The 17452-nt window shown below is 43.3% G+C and overlaps 1 protein-coding gene across 6 annotated transcripts in view; it reads right to left on the bottom strand.

Moving 5' to 3' along the window:
- Positions 1 to 14600, bottom strand: part of zmiz1a (zinc finger, MIZ-type containing 1a) — a 36309-nt gene extending 21709 nt beyond the window's left edge. For 3 of the 6 annotated variants that reach the window (XM_044045691.1, XM_044045693.1, XM_044045692.1), the window contains exons 1-3: positions 14472 to 14600; positions 11667 to 11780; positions 7289 to 7394 (exon numbers count right to left, since the gene is read on the bottom strand). In XM_044045691.1, the coding sequence (XP_043901626.1) occupies positions 7289 to 7394; positions 11667 to 11780; positions 14472 to 14540 (289 nt within the window). In that variant the 5' untranslated portion in view covers positions 14541 to 14600. Of the gene's footprint in view, positions 1 to 293; positions 700 to 875; positions 1376 to 1524; positions 2089 to 7288; positions 7395 to 11666; positions 11781 to 14471 lie in introns of those variants that run through there. The other 3 variants (XM_044045697.1, XM_044045695.1, XM_044045696.1) reach the window with 3 other exon arrangements.
- Between the last annotated feature and the right edge of the window lie 2852 nt (positions 14601 to 17452).

The following is a 17452-nucleotide window of genomic DNA, read 5'->3' as shown; positions in this document are numbered from 1 at the left end:
CCAAATCTTTAAAACACGTCTTTCACTCGGTGTAGATACAGGCAACTGAACTTGTTGTGTCAGTTGCTTGTATCTACACTCCTGAGGCTACAGTGACCCGGGTGACTGAGGACACAGTTCAAGTATTCAACCTAAAATGTTCAATGTTAAGACTGACATTAAAGGGGACTTGTTTTTTGCCCCCATCATGAGGATGAATTCCTATAATGTGACTGTGTTGGGTCCCCACAAGTGAGCAATACCTTGACCACACACATGCATCCACACACGCATCCACACACTACAGCACTTACCCAGAGCCAAGCAAAGTCCCTGCACATCTCATTTCATTCCCTTCATATCACAGAGAGACTCAAGTGTCACAAATGCTCCAGTTCCTGCAGAGGCCAGCGGCAACTCCTAAAGCTTTCTGCTGCTTCCAAGCCTCCTGCCTGCACCTTATCACTCTCACTCTCTACACATATCCCTCACTCTTCTCCCTCTTTCTTCCTCACTTCGTCTCCTTTCTTTTGCTCACTGTCATCCTCCTCCCTTGCTCTCTGATCTGTCTTTTTCCCCCTGTCCAGCGTCTGCACAATGCACATAAATTATTCAGAGGCAGTCTCCCGGTTTCTCTTGCTTATCCAATCAGGGCAGGGCTCTGCACTAATGGGCTCCTGCTGTACCTGCTACCGGCTCCTACACACACTCTCGAGACAGTGGGGTGGGGGGAGGCAGGAGAGAGGGAAGGAGAGTGGGAGGGAGAGAAATAGAGAGAGGGAGCAGAGGAGACAGCCGAGAAGGAGGCAGGATGAGGGGAAGAGATAAAGACAGCGAGCCGACACAGACAAACAGGAGCAGAGATAGAGAAGGCAAGATATTCCAGTGCTTCTCACCTCAGTTGTGAGGTGCCGTTATTGATGTGTTCAGCTTAGTCTGTCTCGCGCTCCATTGCCCCGCTGTACAAAAAGTGTACACAGAAGCACACATTCACATATGCATAATCCAGCACTGTGACTGCCATTTATCAGGAAGGGCAAGAAAAAACAAAACAGAGGAAGAAAAAGTCTGCAACCTCACGCTGCAAAGTTGCACAAGTGGGTGGAGCTTAAATTGCTATGCAGGCTGGCGGGATGCCAGTGCATGAGAGAGGAAGTGGGAGAAGAAGAGAGTCAGACGTGTGTTAAAGCTGCGGTGCATAACTTTTGGTGTTGTTGACGTTGGTCTTTGTGAACGGAGCGGTGTTTATGTGCTCTGTCCTTCCTCTGAACTGGCTCTGTCAAGCAATACTATCAGACCTGGCTGAGAGTGTGTTTGTGTGCATTCAGCAGCAGGACAAGGAAGAAGTATCTTTCTTAGCAGTAAAATTTAATTCTGAAACTTTTCTTTGGAACTTCCTAGTACAATGTTGCTCCTGCCTCTGTCTGTCTTGACAAAAAAAATGACTTTGTGTGTGCAGGAATTCATTTCGCCCTATAATCCAACATAATCCAACATGGCATTAAATAAAAACATGAATGATTTGGACGAGAAAGTTGTCCTTACCTAAATGTTGAGATGTGCTATTCAGTCCTAGAGTGGGGGAAACCCACAGGCCTTGTGACAGCAGAGGGAAGTTATCTTTTGTGTGACAGACACACACAGTCAGACAATGTCACAAATGTCCCACGCAGAATTGAAACAAACACAGCAGGAGGCAGGAGTATGATTTGAAAAGAGGTGTGTCAAGTGCCTCTGGGGGACAACCCTAACTCTGGTGGTTGAGTCCTGAGGTGATGATGCCAGATCAGTCAACCCTGAACAAAGGGAGGATTTAAATCATTTGCTCATACAGTTTTGACAAGAGCAAAGTCTTCTGTGTCTTCTGTGTACAAGTGCACTGCCGACTCAGCTGTGATATCATCACCAAAATGAACTCACACTGCAACTGTGTAAATCAAACCAAATGATGCCATAACTGCTGGCAAAGCTGTGGTTCCTCTGGGTCACACACCGCTGAACCTGTGCACCAGTGTGTGCGCTGCCGACTTTGACGTTGCACAGATAAGAAATGAGAAATATTAAATTAATTTTTGTCACGGAACAATGAATCCCTAAGTTTTCTTACTTACTTTAGTTACATTAAATGTCATTTAGCAAACGCTTTTATCCAAAGCGACTTACAAGGGAATTGAGTACAACCTGCCAGGGGTGGAGTTGAACTTGCGACCATGAAGTCTTTGCACACAGGGTCTTAACCACTGAGCCACTCCACCCCCCTAATAAATAGATAAACAGAAAATGGGCACGTATTGAACAGGAACTGCAACTGTATGGGATAATTTACAAAACAACAAACAGGAAGTGACATGTGAGCTGTATAAATGACTGTGTGCGACACAGAGACTTTTAACATCTATCACATGTGTCTTTACTGATTCACTGCATCTGTTCCAATACGAACACTCTCTATGTATATATATACATCGTCAGAGACTCTCGTTAACTTCCTGTTTATCCAAACTTCTTTTTCTTTTTACGCCACCTTGTGATTCAGAGCTACCGACATGTGCTGCACACTGACCACAAACCCCCGTGTGGCTGTTCCTACAGCAGTGTGTGCTGCCTGCAGAGGTCCACGCTGTGGTAACTCATGCAAGTGCAAAAAAGACATTAGGGAGCAAGTGATAAAGGACCCACTCAGCCTCAGACAACACATGCACTGATCCTCACACAAACATTTCCCCACAGGCTTCATTTTTATAAACTTAGTCGTGAACTTTAAAGGTAGTTTTATTTTTTTATTGGTTGCTCAGGGGTTTCATCATCTAAAGCAAACCACTGGAGAGTGTCAGAGGAGAGGCCCTGCCTTCTAAAAATAAACCATGTTTCCTGTTAATAATTCAGCACGCTGTTCTTACTCAGCAGTAATTAAATATAAAAGTCTGTAAGGTTGATTGGGTCAGTAACAAAGGATACCTACACCGTGCACTGGTCCTACACACACAGCTCAAAGACTGAAGGGAAGAGAGGGTGAGAAAATCAATCAGGAGAAAGTAAGACAGCTAAGTGGAAGGCATGTCGGACTACTGTATGTGTTTATGCGTGTTTATGCGTGTGTGTGTGTGTGTGTGTGTGTGTGTGTGTGTGTTATGTAGACAGGCTCTTATACACAGTAGCATGGTGAATTTTACTGAAGGTCTAATGGGAGCAATTTTTCATTCTCTTGCACTGCTCATTGAATTTGGAGAGTAAAGTGTTTATGAAGTAGTTTTTGTGGGGTGTGTGTGTGTGTGTGTATGTGTGTGTATGTGTGTGTACTTGCCTTTTTCAGCACTACACTGCCCTTATAAGGCCCTGTACTCTTCATGGAGACCAAAACTATGTCCCAATGAGGCACAACCTTATTTCTGAGCTAAGATTTGAATTGTGGTTAGGGTTAGAGTTAGAGTTAGGAATTGTCTGATTATGGTTAGGGTTATGGATATGGCTCTCCAAATGAATGGAAGTCAATGCAATGTCCTAAGAAGAATTGCTGTGTGTGTGTGTGTGTGTGTGTGTGTGTGTGTGTGTGTGTGTGTTGCAGCCACACCTACATCATTGTTGACACACCATACTGACTGTTTTCCCCTATTTGAAACACTGGTTCACCCTGATAGCATTTTGTAGACAACATCTTTTTACTGTCAGATGAAAGTGGGTGGGTGGGAATTTACCACTCATCCAGAGCACAGCTTTGCTCTTTTAATCATATTTTCCAAATTGCTCATTCTCAAACAACTGAAAAAAGAAAAAAAAAAACCTCCTTGCACACATGAAAAACATAAAAACACAATCATCACTTGCGCAGATGAAAAGGATCTCTGAAAAAAAAAACCCACAGCAATTCCTAATCTTCTGTGTGAATTGTTCTCAGGAGCACAAATATTATTTCTGTGAAAAACACGGAGCAACAAGCAGCAACCTGTGCCTGACAGAAGCATTAAAATCTGTTTCTAGGAAAATAGAGCTCCTGCCAAAAAAGCAGTTCACACAAATGCAGAGTGTATCAAATCATGTTGAAACATTGGACACATTCAAAACAATCACTTAAGGGTTACTTTTTCAATTAAATTGTAAAAAAAAGAGAACAGAACACATGTAGAAGAAGTGACACTGGGGGATAAAGTGCATAAATCTTAACTTGTGCTTCATAAACACAGACAAAACAGAGCTGGTGGCAGATTCACTGGGGAAGGAAACAGTAAAACCCTTGGCAGATTGTGTTGCTAATCTGATTTGTTGTCTAGTGAACACAGTAGCCAAAAGAACTTAAGAGTCTATTAGGGTTGTGTGTGTGTTTGTAGGGCAGTGGCACACCTATTATCTAATGAAGCTCTCAGCTTAGATCCAGCTCGTACCAGATCCATGATTATCAGAGGGAAACGCTAACTCATAGACTGCTTTATAAATGAGTGCAAAAGTCAGTTTCTGGAGAAAAAAAAGGCTTTGACTGCACAAAAAAACAAAAAAATCAGGAACCTGAACTTGAATGTATCGTTGTTAGTGTGCCAACATCATTTTAACTGTGCATCATCCCCCGGCTCTGAGAGTTAGCGGTGCTAATGCCGGTTCGCCTGAATCACCTAACAGCACATAAGTCTCTTCACTAGCCGATTCCAGATTAGAGCAACACGCTAATCCTTCAAGCCACACTGCAGGGTCACAATATCCAGACAGCTCATCATCAGCAGCAGCAGCAGCAGCAGCAGCCTGCGGTTTCTGAAAATCTCTGCACTTCATTCAGCGGGTCTCACATGGCAGCGGTTTGTACTTTGTATGTTTTTCCAATCACTTTTCTTCTAGCTTGGAGTGAACATATAGACGGCAATATATACACATCATGGGGTTTCATATTTGTTATGTAGGCCCTTTCTTTGAAAAAATATTCAATATACTCAGTCATAAACTACATGTATGAACTTTGCAGCCAGGCATATACCTCTAAACTTCAATTTTGCAAACAACTCAAGTTGTCAAACAAGTAAATAAAGAGGGAAAAAAAAAAAGAATAGCCATAATTGTTTCATCAATTTCCTCTTTAACTGATGCTCAGAGAGAAAGCGTCAGTGGGATTGATCCGCAGACTTAGTCTGCCTCCTCCCTGGAGAAGCCTACAGACAGCATCCCAGACTCCTCAGCCCTTATCTGGACTCTCAGGTGTCAGATTTGCGGCACTCTGTCGCCATGCAGGCTGTCAGCACATTTTGCCGGGGCCTCACAAACAGAGCCACATCTATGCATGCACACACACACACACACAGAAAAAAATCCACAAATATGACACAATGTGAGCACACAGACAGCAGTAAGAGAACGGTTAAAGCTTCTTGGCACGGCCTGATTTAACTTTTTCATGTCTGATGCTGATATCAAAACCATGGGTGTCTATCAATACCAGTTTTACCAGTTAAGTTTTTCATCTTTTTTTGAAAAACTAAGGTGGTAAAGGTGTCGACTTGGGTGTTTTTCTTCTATTTGTTTTAAAATACGTCCATACAGCGTGTTACTATGACAAGCGTGGTGTGTTAGCTTCCTGTCTTTGTGATCCAGTATTGGATCAGCTCATCCCCAAAAGCTTCTCCACGTTTCTATCATGCATGCATGTCTGCTCTGTCGCCCTCACGTCTGCTTCCTCAGACAGACGTCCTTGCACGGGGAGCTAAGATGGATTCTCAGTGAGCAACATCTTCCCTGAGTCAAATCTGCCTCCCACCTCCCCCCCCGACCCCACGACTGCCCGCCTCATCTGATGACTGTCCGCATCAAACCTCCCGAGCACGCGCAATTACACCACAGTTCCCATTTGTCCGCCGTGCATAAACAACTCTTCCTGAAACCCAGTTTTTATCTTCTATTAGATCCCAGAACCATCAGCAGACCTGAAGATGATTCTGACTGTCAGCTGGGTCCAGACGGTCAGCCAGACCGAGCCATGCCTGGACAACAATCACATTATCCCGACACGGGAACACAGACAGAGAGAGAGAAACACAGCAATCAATATTGTCCACTGACGTCTGTCTGCCCACTTAAGTTCCTCCCAACAAGACACTTCCCACCACAACTGAAAGTGGATATTCAGCTTGAGCAAATGTTCATACAGTATCACAGGAAGCATGTGAGCAAATGTGAATATTCATTTTTGGAATACAATGCAGCTCATACGAGGAATCGTGGGGTTATATTTCATGAGGAAAAACAAAGAAATCAGACAGTTTAATCAAACATATTTGACTATGATCACATCCACTTATGGAACTGACAGACAGGTTTATATGGACGCCTGTGTCAGGTCTTTGTCAGGCAAGAGTGAGTGGTCCAGCACGTATCAGCAACACCTCACCAGCCATCCATCCATCTCTCTCTCCATTCCTCTCCTCTCTGCCACCTCGGCATGTTTCACTCTGACAAATGTACAAGATCAAGCTGCTCCTGCAGGACTGTGTGGGGCAGGGAGGGGAGGCATGGATCGAAGGGGAAATTGGATTTGATAGATAAATGTCTGAGGATAGCATTACCGCTCGCTCTTGCTTCACGTGTGTGTGTGTGTGTGTGTGTGTGTGTGTGTGTGTACAGTATATGCATGCAGGCTGCACACACATACAGTACGTGTGGATTTGTGTGGAAAGAGCGTTGAGTAGACACTTTTTTTTTGTGCGTGAGACTCTACCATCCAGACAGCTTATCTCAATAGCACATTAATGTTTAATGCAGACTAAAAATATCTGACAGTATAACGCTCTATGGGCTTTCTGTGCGATGCTTGTGGTCACAGTCATTTGTGGAAATCAAACATTTTTCTCGCCACACATTAGAGTCGTCTTTAACAGAAACTTTTGTTTGTTTTTGAAGTTCAAAGTCTTCAAATTACAAATGTGAGATTAATCAGCAGACTCTGTGACAACGCAGATGTGACGACGTGATTAAAGTTATATGAGGAATCCCGCTGCTACCCACTTATGTACAAGTCAGAATGGAATGGACCGAGTATGTGTGCGTGGAACACGACTTTACACATATATTAATGTGAAGCAGGTCTCCCCGGATGCAGTAAGTCCTTACAATGCTTAAAACACCATAAGAAACTTCCTTGTGCAGTCAGAGCCTGAGCAGAATCACGTGGTAAACTTCCCTCACTTGATCAAGTACAGTACGTACAGCGGTGTGTGTTGAGCAACTGCACGGCGAGGAAAAGTTGGCGGCTCTGTATTGTTGGCAAGTCGACTGCAGTGGGATGACACATGGGCATGCATCGGCTGGCAGTTCGGCACAAAACAAAGAGTCTTACCTGCAGATTTGGGAGTGAATTTGTCTCTGTTGGCAGCGCAAACAGCCAGGAGCCGGTAGCCCAAGTCCAAATCAAAGCCCTGCTGAGCTGCGACGCGACTCACCACCTGGGAAGAGCAGTGGATCATGAGATTAACTGTTGTCCCTCAGCCACTAATAAGTTTCACATTATGTAAACTGTTGTCAATCTCTGCATCACTTTAATTACATCATTACAAGCACCAGGTTGAAGCACAGGGAGCTCATTCTGAAGTGAAGAGAAGGAGCAGTGAAGAGGCATCTGTCACCTTTTATCAATAGTTTAATCAGCCTTCTTTTTATTAATGTCTGTCGATAAATATGCACAATTACTCTGAGCTCTTCTATTTGCTTGTTTCAACAAAGTCCAAATGCCAAATATCCTGCATTCAGTTTCTAGTTTCATTCATGACAAAAAACAAAAAGAAAAATAACCAAATGTCAAATTTGAGAAGCTTGAAAAATGACACCCACTTAAAGAATTCACCCTTTGTTTTTTTTTTGTTTTTTTCTTTTTTTTGTCAACTGACAAATGAATTAGTCAATGAAATATTTTCCGTGTTATATTTCTATAAACACCCACGTAAATAGCCATTTCTCTCCGATATGAGTAATGAAAACTGAATAAACAGTAAGACACATTTACAGCATCATAATCCTTTCACTTTCTTAACCATGTTACAATTCAGAGCCACTGCTGTCATGGAACTTCATTTATCTTCCAAAGCACACACACACACACACACAGTGAGATTAATGTGGACTCTGTAGTCTGGACTGTTCCACTGTTCCACAGTCGAGGCGAGCGTGATGACTACATCAGCCTCCAAGGGCCGTGAGCGAGCCAAACCACAGTCGCTCTGCAGAGTTGAGCAGGTTGTCCTCAAACATGTCCACTCTGACCCTGAAATCAACAGAGTTTGCTCCCCTGACTGAAGGTTGCCGGTTCAATTACATGTGATAGAAGGCACAAGTGTTTCATTCACTGGTTTTAGTATTATTATTATTATTATTATTATTGACTAATGTCCAATGTTTCCCTCTGTTGAAGGAAAAAACGAAAAGCATAAATATGATACAGGCATATGAAGGATTATATATTATGATCTTATGCATGGGACATTTTTACATTGAGCTGAAACAGGCGATTGTTTTCATGTCATTAAATAATTCATCAATTAATGTTGAATTTGTCTCTTATTTATAATTTATGCACATTTGCTACTGTGTTTCTGTATTTGTTTAAGCTCTCATTTTGCAAGGCAATGTTATTATTATATTATTATACTTCAGTTTTTTGATTTTCTACACATTAAATGTGTGTAAATATCCGACTAAAACCTGATCACAAAAAAGGAAATAACCTTGAATACTGCATTTAACCACAAACAGTAACAGTTTAGGAACATTTTTTTAGCCTGTTATCCAGCTACCTATTTAATTACAAATTTAATTCATAGTTTTCTTTTATTATTTAACATACTGTATATCATCATCATTATTATTATTATTTACATATTTGTTCTCGTTTTCTTTTCTCTCATACTGTTAATCTTGGCTCTATTTATGTATCTATGTGTTTGCTTTCCAATAAGTGTTTTTCTTTTGGGCTCATGGGAGTACGTGTTCTGCGGGGAAGGGTCAGAGTGGAGGTTAGTTTTAATATATATATACAGTATATATACAGTATTTGTATATATAGAAATATTTCTTTCAAACAAACAATTGCAACTAGAATTGCACTCACTATGAAAATCCAATAAACATAGTTGGATGAATAATGATATTTTTCAGTCTACAGAGCTCACATAAATCATCAGATTTCATCTTATTTGAGTATTATATGTAAGCGAAAAGTCCCTCTTTTCATTTGAAGCAGCCTGATTGCCACAAGACTTGAACGATCCTCCTGTTTTAATGACTTCAAAAAGAGTTTAAACATTTATGGGACATGAAGCAGGAGCGTCCTGGACTGGGCTGGTACATTTTAAAAGGAGGGGTTTTACCGAGTGATGTTAACCAGGACTCAGGAGACGGCGGTAAATCATTATTAGGAGGGGGGAAACCCCTCTGCTTTTATCCGCTGACATATGACTACTCCTCTGTACCCTCTAACCTCCAAACACATATTACCGTCAACAAGGTCAGCTGGAGTGCCTCTGGAGAATCAGCATTAACAGCCAGGACACTTGTGATGTGACCCCGTCACAGGTGATACTGAGCACTGGACGAAGAACTCAGGAAACTACGTCAGTAAATAGGTGTTGGAGGATTTTTTGGTTCATAGTACGTGTTTGACTGGCCTGTCTGCAGACCAGATTCTTCCCCAAGTGAAAATGTATGGTGTGTTATGAAGAGGAGACAACTGTGACCACAGACTGCACACAGCAAGAACGAGTAATTACGTCTCTCAGTGAAAACACTGACAATCTCTTCTTTGTCTGTTTGCCTGTTAAATAAAGATTCAAGTGAATTAGAAAATGACAGATTCTAGTTTTTATTGCATTTTTGGAAAGAGTCCAAAATCCTCTGTCAATGGGGGGTTTTGTACATTTAGACACTTGCAGAGAACCACATTATGTTTATTTAAAGCGGCTTGGATGTCACTGCACGTACAAAATAAACACAACATCATCTTTTCAACCCAAAGAATATTATGCAAACAAAAAAAATGATTCTGACACAAGTTGGAATCATGTTGTCGATCATTGAATTCCCCCCTCGACGGAGTCTGCTCTCGAGTTTGTCGAGGGCAGACAGGCAGCCACAAAGACTACCACAGAATTAACATGGATTTAAGTTAGCTTTATCTTCCTCTGAGGATGTGCATCCAGGCTCGTACTCATGCAGCGCCGTGAAAGGTTCTGGAGGGAGTTACTGAGCCACTCACATATTCTTGAGGAAGAGAAGAAAAGAAAAAAAAAAGCATCTGCTGTGAAGTTTATTTCTGCTTGTGGTTGAATCGGCTGCATGTGAAAGACGGCACTCTGGTGAGATACGTGGGTGAATTTTATTTTAGAAAACTGACTTCACCCACATTGTTGATTCAGTTTGCTAAAGGAAGACAAAAAAAGAACAACAACATTTTCAGGCAGCACTGACACCTTGGCTTTGACTGTGGAAAACATTAAGTGGAACTGAGTGGAATGACTACAGTTTCTGTCAAACAAACACAAGCATCTGTTGCTGTTGTGTTGACATTCATTCGTCTCAAATTTGGACGTGGGTGTTTTTAATTTCAGGCAAATAAAATTGAGGGGAAGGATGATCTTTGGACTGGTTTTGTTCTGACATCTTTTCTTACATTATCTATGCACTCAAAACTCCTCCGGGGGAACGGTTAACAATCTCCACATGTACAACATGCCGGAAGGGACAGGCATCTCCACATGAGGCCTTAAGTTTAGTTTTACGACGACAAGCCTCATGACTGTAAAAGATGCACAGTCAGTATTACATTTCAATTTAGGTTTTTGGGTCCATCCAGCGAGGACACGTCACGAGGGCGAAATCCTCGCAGGAATGTGAGGACTTGTTAACACGCTGTAATTCTCCAGATAAAAAGCCGTTTGCTCTCCAAGTCTGATGAAACAATTTAGCTGATGGAAACAGCCCCATGCTGGGACGGGGCTCAGTGGTGGGCTCCATTGTATAGCTCTTCATCATCCTTTAAGAGGCTTTTATTGTGATTTACACATTAATGGGAACTGATTTGTTTGCTTACGTTACCACCTCGGCTGAGAACATGGTTCTTCCAGTGTTTGGCTAAGAGCGATCTTAGCGATAAACATGTGAAACTGTGCTCTAAAGCTTTATGTGTGTGTGTGTGTGAGTGAAGGAGAGAGAGAGAGAGAGAGAGCTATTCCTCACACCTGGTGCAGGCCGGCCAGCTCTCTGGCCCTGTGTCCAGATCAATGAATGGTAGCTGGTGAAGTGAAAAGCGTTAGCCAGAGGTGAGTGGCTACCCACAGTCTTTTACACAAATCTTTTGTGTGTGTGTGTGTGTGTGTGTGTGTGTGTGTGTGTGTGGGTGACGAGAACTTAAACCTGTGTCATTGGCCTCTCACGGCCTGAGCAGCTGCCTTGGATAAAAATGCTCTGACGCAAACCTGATGCGTCTATAGCTTGCTACTGACTGTATCAACTAAATATCTAAATGTAAAAAAGGTGGAGCACAAATCTGAATCGGGTTCAGGCTTGTGCAAAGTCTGCAGCAACTCACAAGCGGACAAATCCACCCATCGCTTTTCCCTGCTCTCCTAAGTATCCAAATCTAATTATTGTTTTTACTCATGCCTCCTTAAAAAAAGAAAAAGTACCTGAAAAACCAATGGAAAAAAACATAATTAATGTTTGCGTACCGTCAGACATCCCATGAGGCTTTGCTCGAAAGGTCGCTGGAAGGCCCGGGGATCTCCGCACCAGTCGAGCAGCTCTGTAGCTGCTGAGTGGAAGTTGGCCGGGTTCTGTAAGTGCTGTGTGAAATGCACAGAAAGGAGACTGCCATTAGAAGTGCAGAGGAATAATGAGTGTTGTTTTTTTTTTCTTCACATTAATTACAAATTGGAAAAACACTGAAACCAAACAGTCGAGCAGTCTCGCACTCTCAAACCAAACAGCCTTGATTTAATGTCTTGTGTTTCGGCACAACCCTGTGAGGACCTTGACTCCTTCCCATGTACGCCCACTCAGAGCTCTGCTGCATTGTGGGAAGAAGATCACACCCATATCAACAATGATGCCAGTGTTTCTTGTTAATCTCTCTTGGCAACACCCAGCCCTTGCCCTCATGACCCACACTGCAAGCAAATCTTTCGCTCCCATCCGTCGCTCTCTTTCCCCTCATTCACTGCCTGTTTTCAGGATGTAACAGAGCTGCGGCTCCAGAAGTCCACTGGCTGGCTTGGCTGTGCACAAAGAAAAACAACCTTGGTTCTGGCAGCTATGTGTGCAGACTCAATACCCGCCATTGGTGTGTTGTCTAATCTCTTTCAGTCTCTGTCTGTCTCTCTTGCTTGTTCACTGAGGCCTGAAACAGTTGAGTCCTTTCTTCCCAGTGTCTGAAGTCTACTCAAGCTGGCAGGACACAATAAGCGGTTTTAAAATTGGGCTCCTTTTCTTCGCAGCTCAGGAGGTTAATAGCTCTGAAATGGTGCAGAGCTACAGCTTGTTCAGTCGGGGAGACTGAGTCCACTTAAAAGCATTTATTATTCTCATCTGGAGCTGAAGCATCTTGTTTTGTGTGTTGTTGCAGAGAAGGTAGAACTATTGTCTTTGGAGGGCAGCAGAGGTGAGCGCTTTCTGAAAGGGCTGCTTTCTTTTTTTGGTGGTGAGCGACAAAAGCGCTGCTCGGCCTCACATGTCAGGTCTAGTTCCCGCCCACAGAGAAAAATCTTTGAGAGCCTCCAATGATATCATGAGCTTCAGTAGAGGGCCTTGAGTGACTCATCTTTTGTGATTGTGAAGATTAGCCATTATAGAGTTAGCTGCAGACTCTCAGAGCAGTTTGACTGATGATGAAGACGAGCGGGGAGAGTAAGGGAAAGTGAGAGATGCTCTTGTTGAGCGAGCGAGAGGATACTGTTCTAGATGAGTGATATAATCTGGCATTATTGCTGCTTGATGGGAGGCGTATCACCCTCCAGCGCGAGAGCAGTCAGAACTAGCACAGCAGGGGCTGTCTGCCTAGATCTGAATTCACACATGTGAGAGTGAGTGAAGAGGAGGAGGAGGAGGAGGGCAGCAGAGAAAAATAGCTCCGTTGAGTTTTTGGGAAGAGGATGGAGCCTGAGCTTGAGCTGTTCTTGTTGTTGTTGCCATTCAGGGTTGGATGAGGACAAGACTGGGGATCGAGCGGGGGGGGTGGAGACGGGTGAGCAGCAGTGATGGGGTTTCACCAGACAAAGAGCCAGACATTTGACAGACTATGCTCATTGAGATGATAGACCCCCCTTACCCCCTTTTTAGACCAGCCAAAGATCTGGCTGCTCTGTGCCTACCTGGCTGCATGACACACAGCAGAACAGCTGGCTCTCTGCCAGTGGCTTTCCCCAAACCAAAACAACACCCTGCTGGCAGAGCCGCCACGAGCTCAGCGCTTAGTGACTAACTCTGCTCCTTTGAAGTCTGCTTTACAACAAGCTCTGTTGCAGCCAGAGCTGGGAACTATATAAACCAATCTACAATTAGTGCATTTATTAAGCTAGATGTGTTAACACGGGGTATTTAAGGCTCGTCCGTCTCTCAAAACAAAACCCAACCAGTCACGCAAAGTTTTTTAGTTTATGCTCAAGCAAAAAGGTTTCAGTCGCCTCTGTGAAAACACACAACCTTCATTCATGAATCGATTACCCACGAGTGCATGTATATTGGGACAAGGCTCTGTAGTATAATTGAACCACAGCTACAACTGTAGCTAGACTTGACTGTGCATGGAAACAAAGTGAAGACAAAGGTTAATACAGTGGGTGTTCAGCGGTTCAGGTGGGAGTGCGATGGGAGGGTTAAAGTAAGACACAGAGAAAATGTCACCTCATAATCGCCAGCTCAAAGGCCTAAAATTCCCAGTTAGACATGGTGTCATATGGATGTTGGGAGATATAAAGGATCACACCCACGTAACATAAACAAATAAGCCCAGAGCCTGCCAACCAGCCAGTGAGTTTTCATATACTATTAATCACAGGCAGAAGCAGAAGCCTTGGGTTATGTTTGTCTGTCTGACTATGTCTTTCATTCTGGATCTGACTGTGAGGAGCCTCCTGAAAGCGACCAGTCAAGGAAGCATTTAAGCAAAACCACAACAAGGGACCGCATACGTCAAGAATCAGGAACGTGATGTAAGGCAACGCGGGACTAGGAGGAACACGGGGGGAGAAAAAAAAAAAAAAGAAGAGAAGTGGAGTCTCTTATGTTGCAAGACTCTTTGAAGTTTCTTCTTGTGTTCACTGCCAGATTGGCCTCCCTCTCCCTGTCTATGACCCGGTGCAACATGATCTGTGCAACTGCAGCTAATGGCCAGAAAAACTAATGACCATATAAGGTGCTTAGAGGAGAAGGGACTATAAGAAAAGAGAAGAAAAGCAGAAGAAATTCTGATTCCCCTTTTTTTTCCCTACCGACACAAGTTTAAGAAGCTGTCACATATTTGTCTCATGAAGACATACCTGTTTGATACACTGCAGCCTGTCATTGGTCTGCTGGATGTGCCGGTCCATTGATGGTAACGTGTTCATCTTGGTGGCTCTATCGGGACGCCATTAAAAGTTCTGTACCCTGTAAAAGAGAGACACATTTGTTAGAGCAGGTTTCTGTCAGGTCACCTACTGTACAGAAGAGTTTAGTTTTTTTTAGCCTATGGATTTCAAACAGCGTTTTAGCAGCATGACAAATTCTCAAAAAAGGGAAGCCAAACTGTTTATGCAGTGAATCATCAAAGGGCTCCATCAGCAAAACTGAGATTTTCCGCAGCAGCACTGTCTAAGACATTTAAAAAACACACCTTAGTTTTTGCCCACATCTACAGGCAGATATAACTTAGCTTTTTAAAACATCTTTCTTTCTGAGTACATATTTTTCTAGTGCAACAGTGACCAGCAATTACAAGAACAATTTCAAACCCCAAGCTACTACTCTGACCATCTCAGAGAAATGGATTAGGACTGGATTAATAGGTATCGTGCTGGTTTGCCAATGAAGCCTCCATCCTTCTCAATCCCTGTGTGGTTATCTACATCAATGTTGGCCTGCCTCAGATTCCTCCACACAAAAGACGAACTGAGGAACCACAGGTGGGAGCAGGGGGAAGGTTTTAGAAAGCTGCTCGGCACTGATAAAGGGTCCCCTAAGATCTCCAGCAGTGAGAAACAGAAAGAGAGAACGCATACGATGGAAGCGCTGTGCTTTGCCAGGGAGTTTTCATGTGTAATGCTCGGTCTGCTGTGCTTATCTTCGAGAGAGTATTGCAAATATGCACAGCTGTCTTTTTCTGTGTCCTCTCTTACACACACACACACACACACACATACCATACAACTGCACACATAAGAGTATGTAAACACAAATGCTTGAATTCATCACTCTGATTAAGCGCAAAGGTAGAACTTCAAAGGAACATTTAGAGAATAAGAGTGTATTACTAATCCTCTGAGCTTAAGTATTACCAGAGTAGAATTATCTGGAGTGCACTTACAAAGCCTTTAACATCAGTCAAGACATTGCTTGCTTGGTCTTGCAAATGTGTTCCAATGGTGAACAGAAAAATGTCTCGTCAAAGTAAATGGACACAATGCTGCAGTGGCTATTGTGAAAATTCCCTCAAAGCGGCAGGTCGTTCATCCTGTGATGCACAAAGCCACTCTGACTGCACATGATATGATCATAAATTTGGGTGGCCTATATTCAGCTGTGCTGCGGTTTGTCCCAGTGTCCAGCAGATGTCTCCCTTTCCTGCTGCTAACCAGCTTGTTTCCTTCACAGACTTCACCCACAGCGAGTGGTCCAGAGCTAAGCCCTGTGCCCTTTCTTCTAGCACTGCAACGGCAGCCAGGCAGCTCCACAGACTGCTAACAGGGCACACTCCAGCCAAGTGCCGGCCATCTGACCTTGTGGCTATTGATTAACGTTTCTCCTCCTGCTCCACTTCCTGCTGTCCCAACACACTCGGAGCCAAGGCCATAAAGAAGGGAGTAGATGGCTGCCTCATGTACCAAAGAATCTTCTCCCCCCCTCCCCTCCTTCCCTCTGCTGTGCTTTCATAAAGTCCATCACACACATCGGCCTCCTCCCACGGACGGGCAGCGCTTTTGTTACTCAATGAAAAGACGGGCCCTCAGGTTCTGAACGTGAGGTGGAACTGCAGCTGGCCAGCCAGGTCGTGTACAACTGAAATGTAAGTGAGACAATTCAGTTTGACTGACTGTCCAGACTGACAGACGTTCCAGAGCCACACACACACACACACACACACACACACACCCTCTCCACCGCTGAGGGGGAAAATGTGTTGCATAACAGATGATGCATTGGTGGAAACATGGCAGAAGTCCTCCTTTTGCCCCACATTCTCACTACTCTGTTTGCTATCAAAATAAAAACACACCAATCTGTCATCTCTACATGGGAAAGGAAACAAGTCAAGAACTATCGACATCTCTGCCCTCACTTTTCCACAAATTCTGTTTTGTTTTTTTTCAAACTTGGCAGCAGTGTGCCTTTTTTTTTCCTCTTCTCTTTCCCATCTTTCCATTTTGTGTTTTTGACTTTAAGCAAGTGCCGTTGTTGTGCCGTACATGCACACACTGAGAACAGGCCCGCATCATGTGTATTCCAAACATCTTAATCAGCCCCACTCAGCACTGCCAACCAGAGGTGCAAAGCAAAGGATTACACATCCAATTATGCTGCACATATTACAAGCCTTTAAACAACAGTGGGACGGCGAAGCTATGAATCACAGAAGAGTAGCACACCACGGCACAAATAATGACATAACATCCATGCCTCTCTCTCTCATTCTTTGTTTCTAGTTTGCTTCCTTATCAATTTTCCCAAGCAAATCAAGTTGAGGGAAGTGGGGCAAGAAATAAGAAAAAAGCACAGTAATATAAAAAGCAGTGGAGTATGGCGGGAAGGGGGCAAGAAGGGCCAGCCTCAGAGGGGAAAAGAGATGCAGAGAGAAGGAAAAAAAACAATGTCGAATTATCTCTCTATTATCAGCATCGCTCTCTCTCTCACACACACACACACACACACTGACTTATTCACTAGCATTAGTGTTTTTTATTTTAGACAAATGAAGACCACCTTTGTGGCAGGAACTTGCTTTGTGAATGTGATCTGATGGTTGGTTAATGTCAATAATGAAACTTTTAAAGATGTAAATACTCCCGTCTGTGTTATAACCCAAACTTACGGAACTTATTTTGATGGCTTTACTTTTATTTTACTCATTGGAACAACAATAGCTGATGATACATTTTTGAAGCTATGTATCACATTGTATGAACTTTGGAAGTATACACTGTGCATGGTTTCCTACACTCCATCCACTTATTTGGGGTTCACGTGTTAAGACTACACTTAAATGCAAATATCTAATTAGCCAATCACATGGCATGGTCAAGATGACTTGCTGAAGTATAAATCA

Source organism: Solea senegalensis, linkage group LG15 (genome assembly GCF_019176455.1).
Source record: "Solea senegalensis isolate Sse05_10M linkage group LG15, IFAPA_SoseM_1, whole genome shotgun sequence".
Lineage (NCBI taxonomy): Eukaryota > Metazoa > Chordata > Actinopteri > Pleuronectiformes > Soleidae > Solea > Solea senegalensis.
This window is presented reverse-complemented; position numbering and strand designations above follow the sequence as displayed.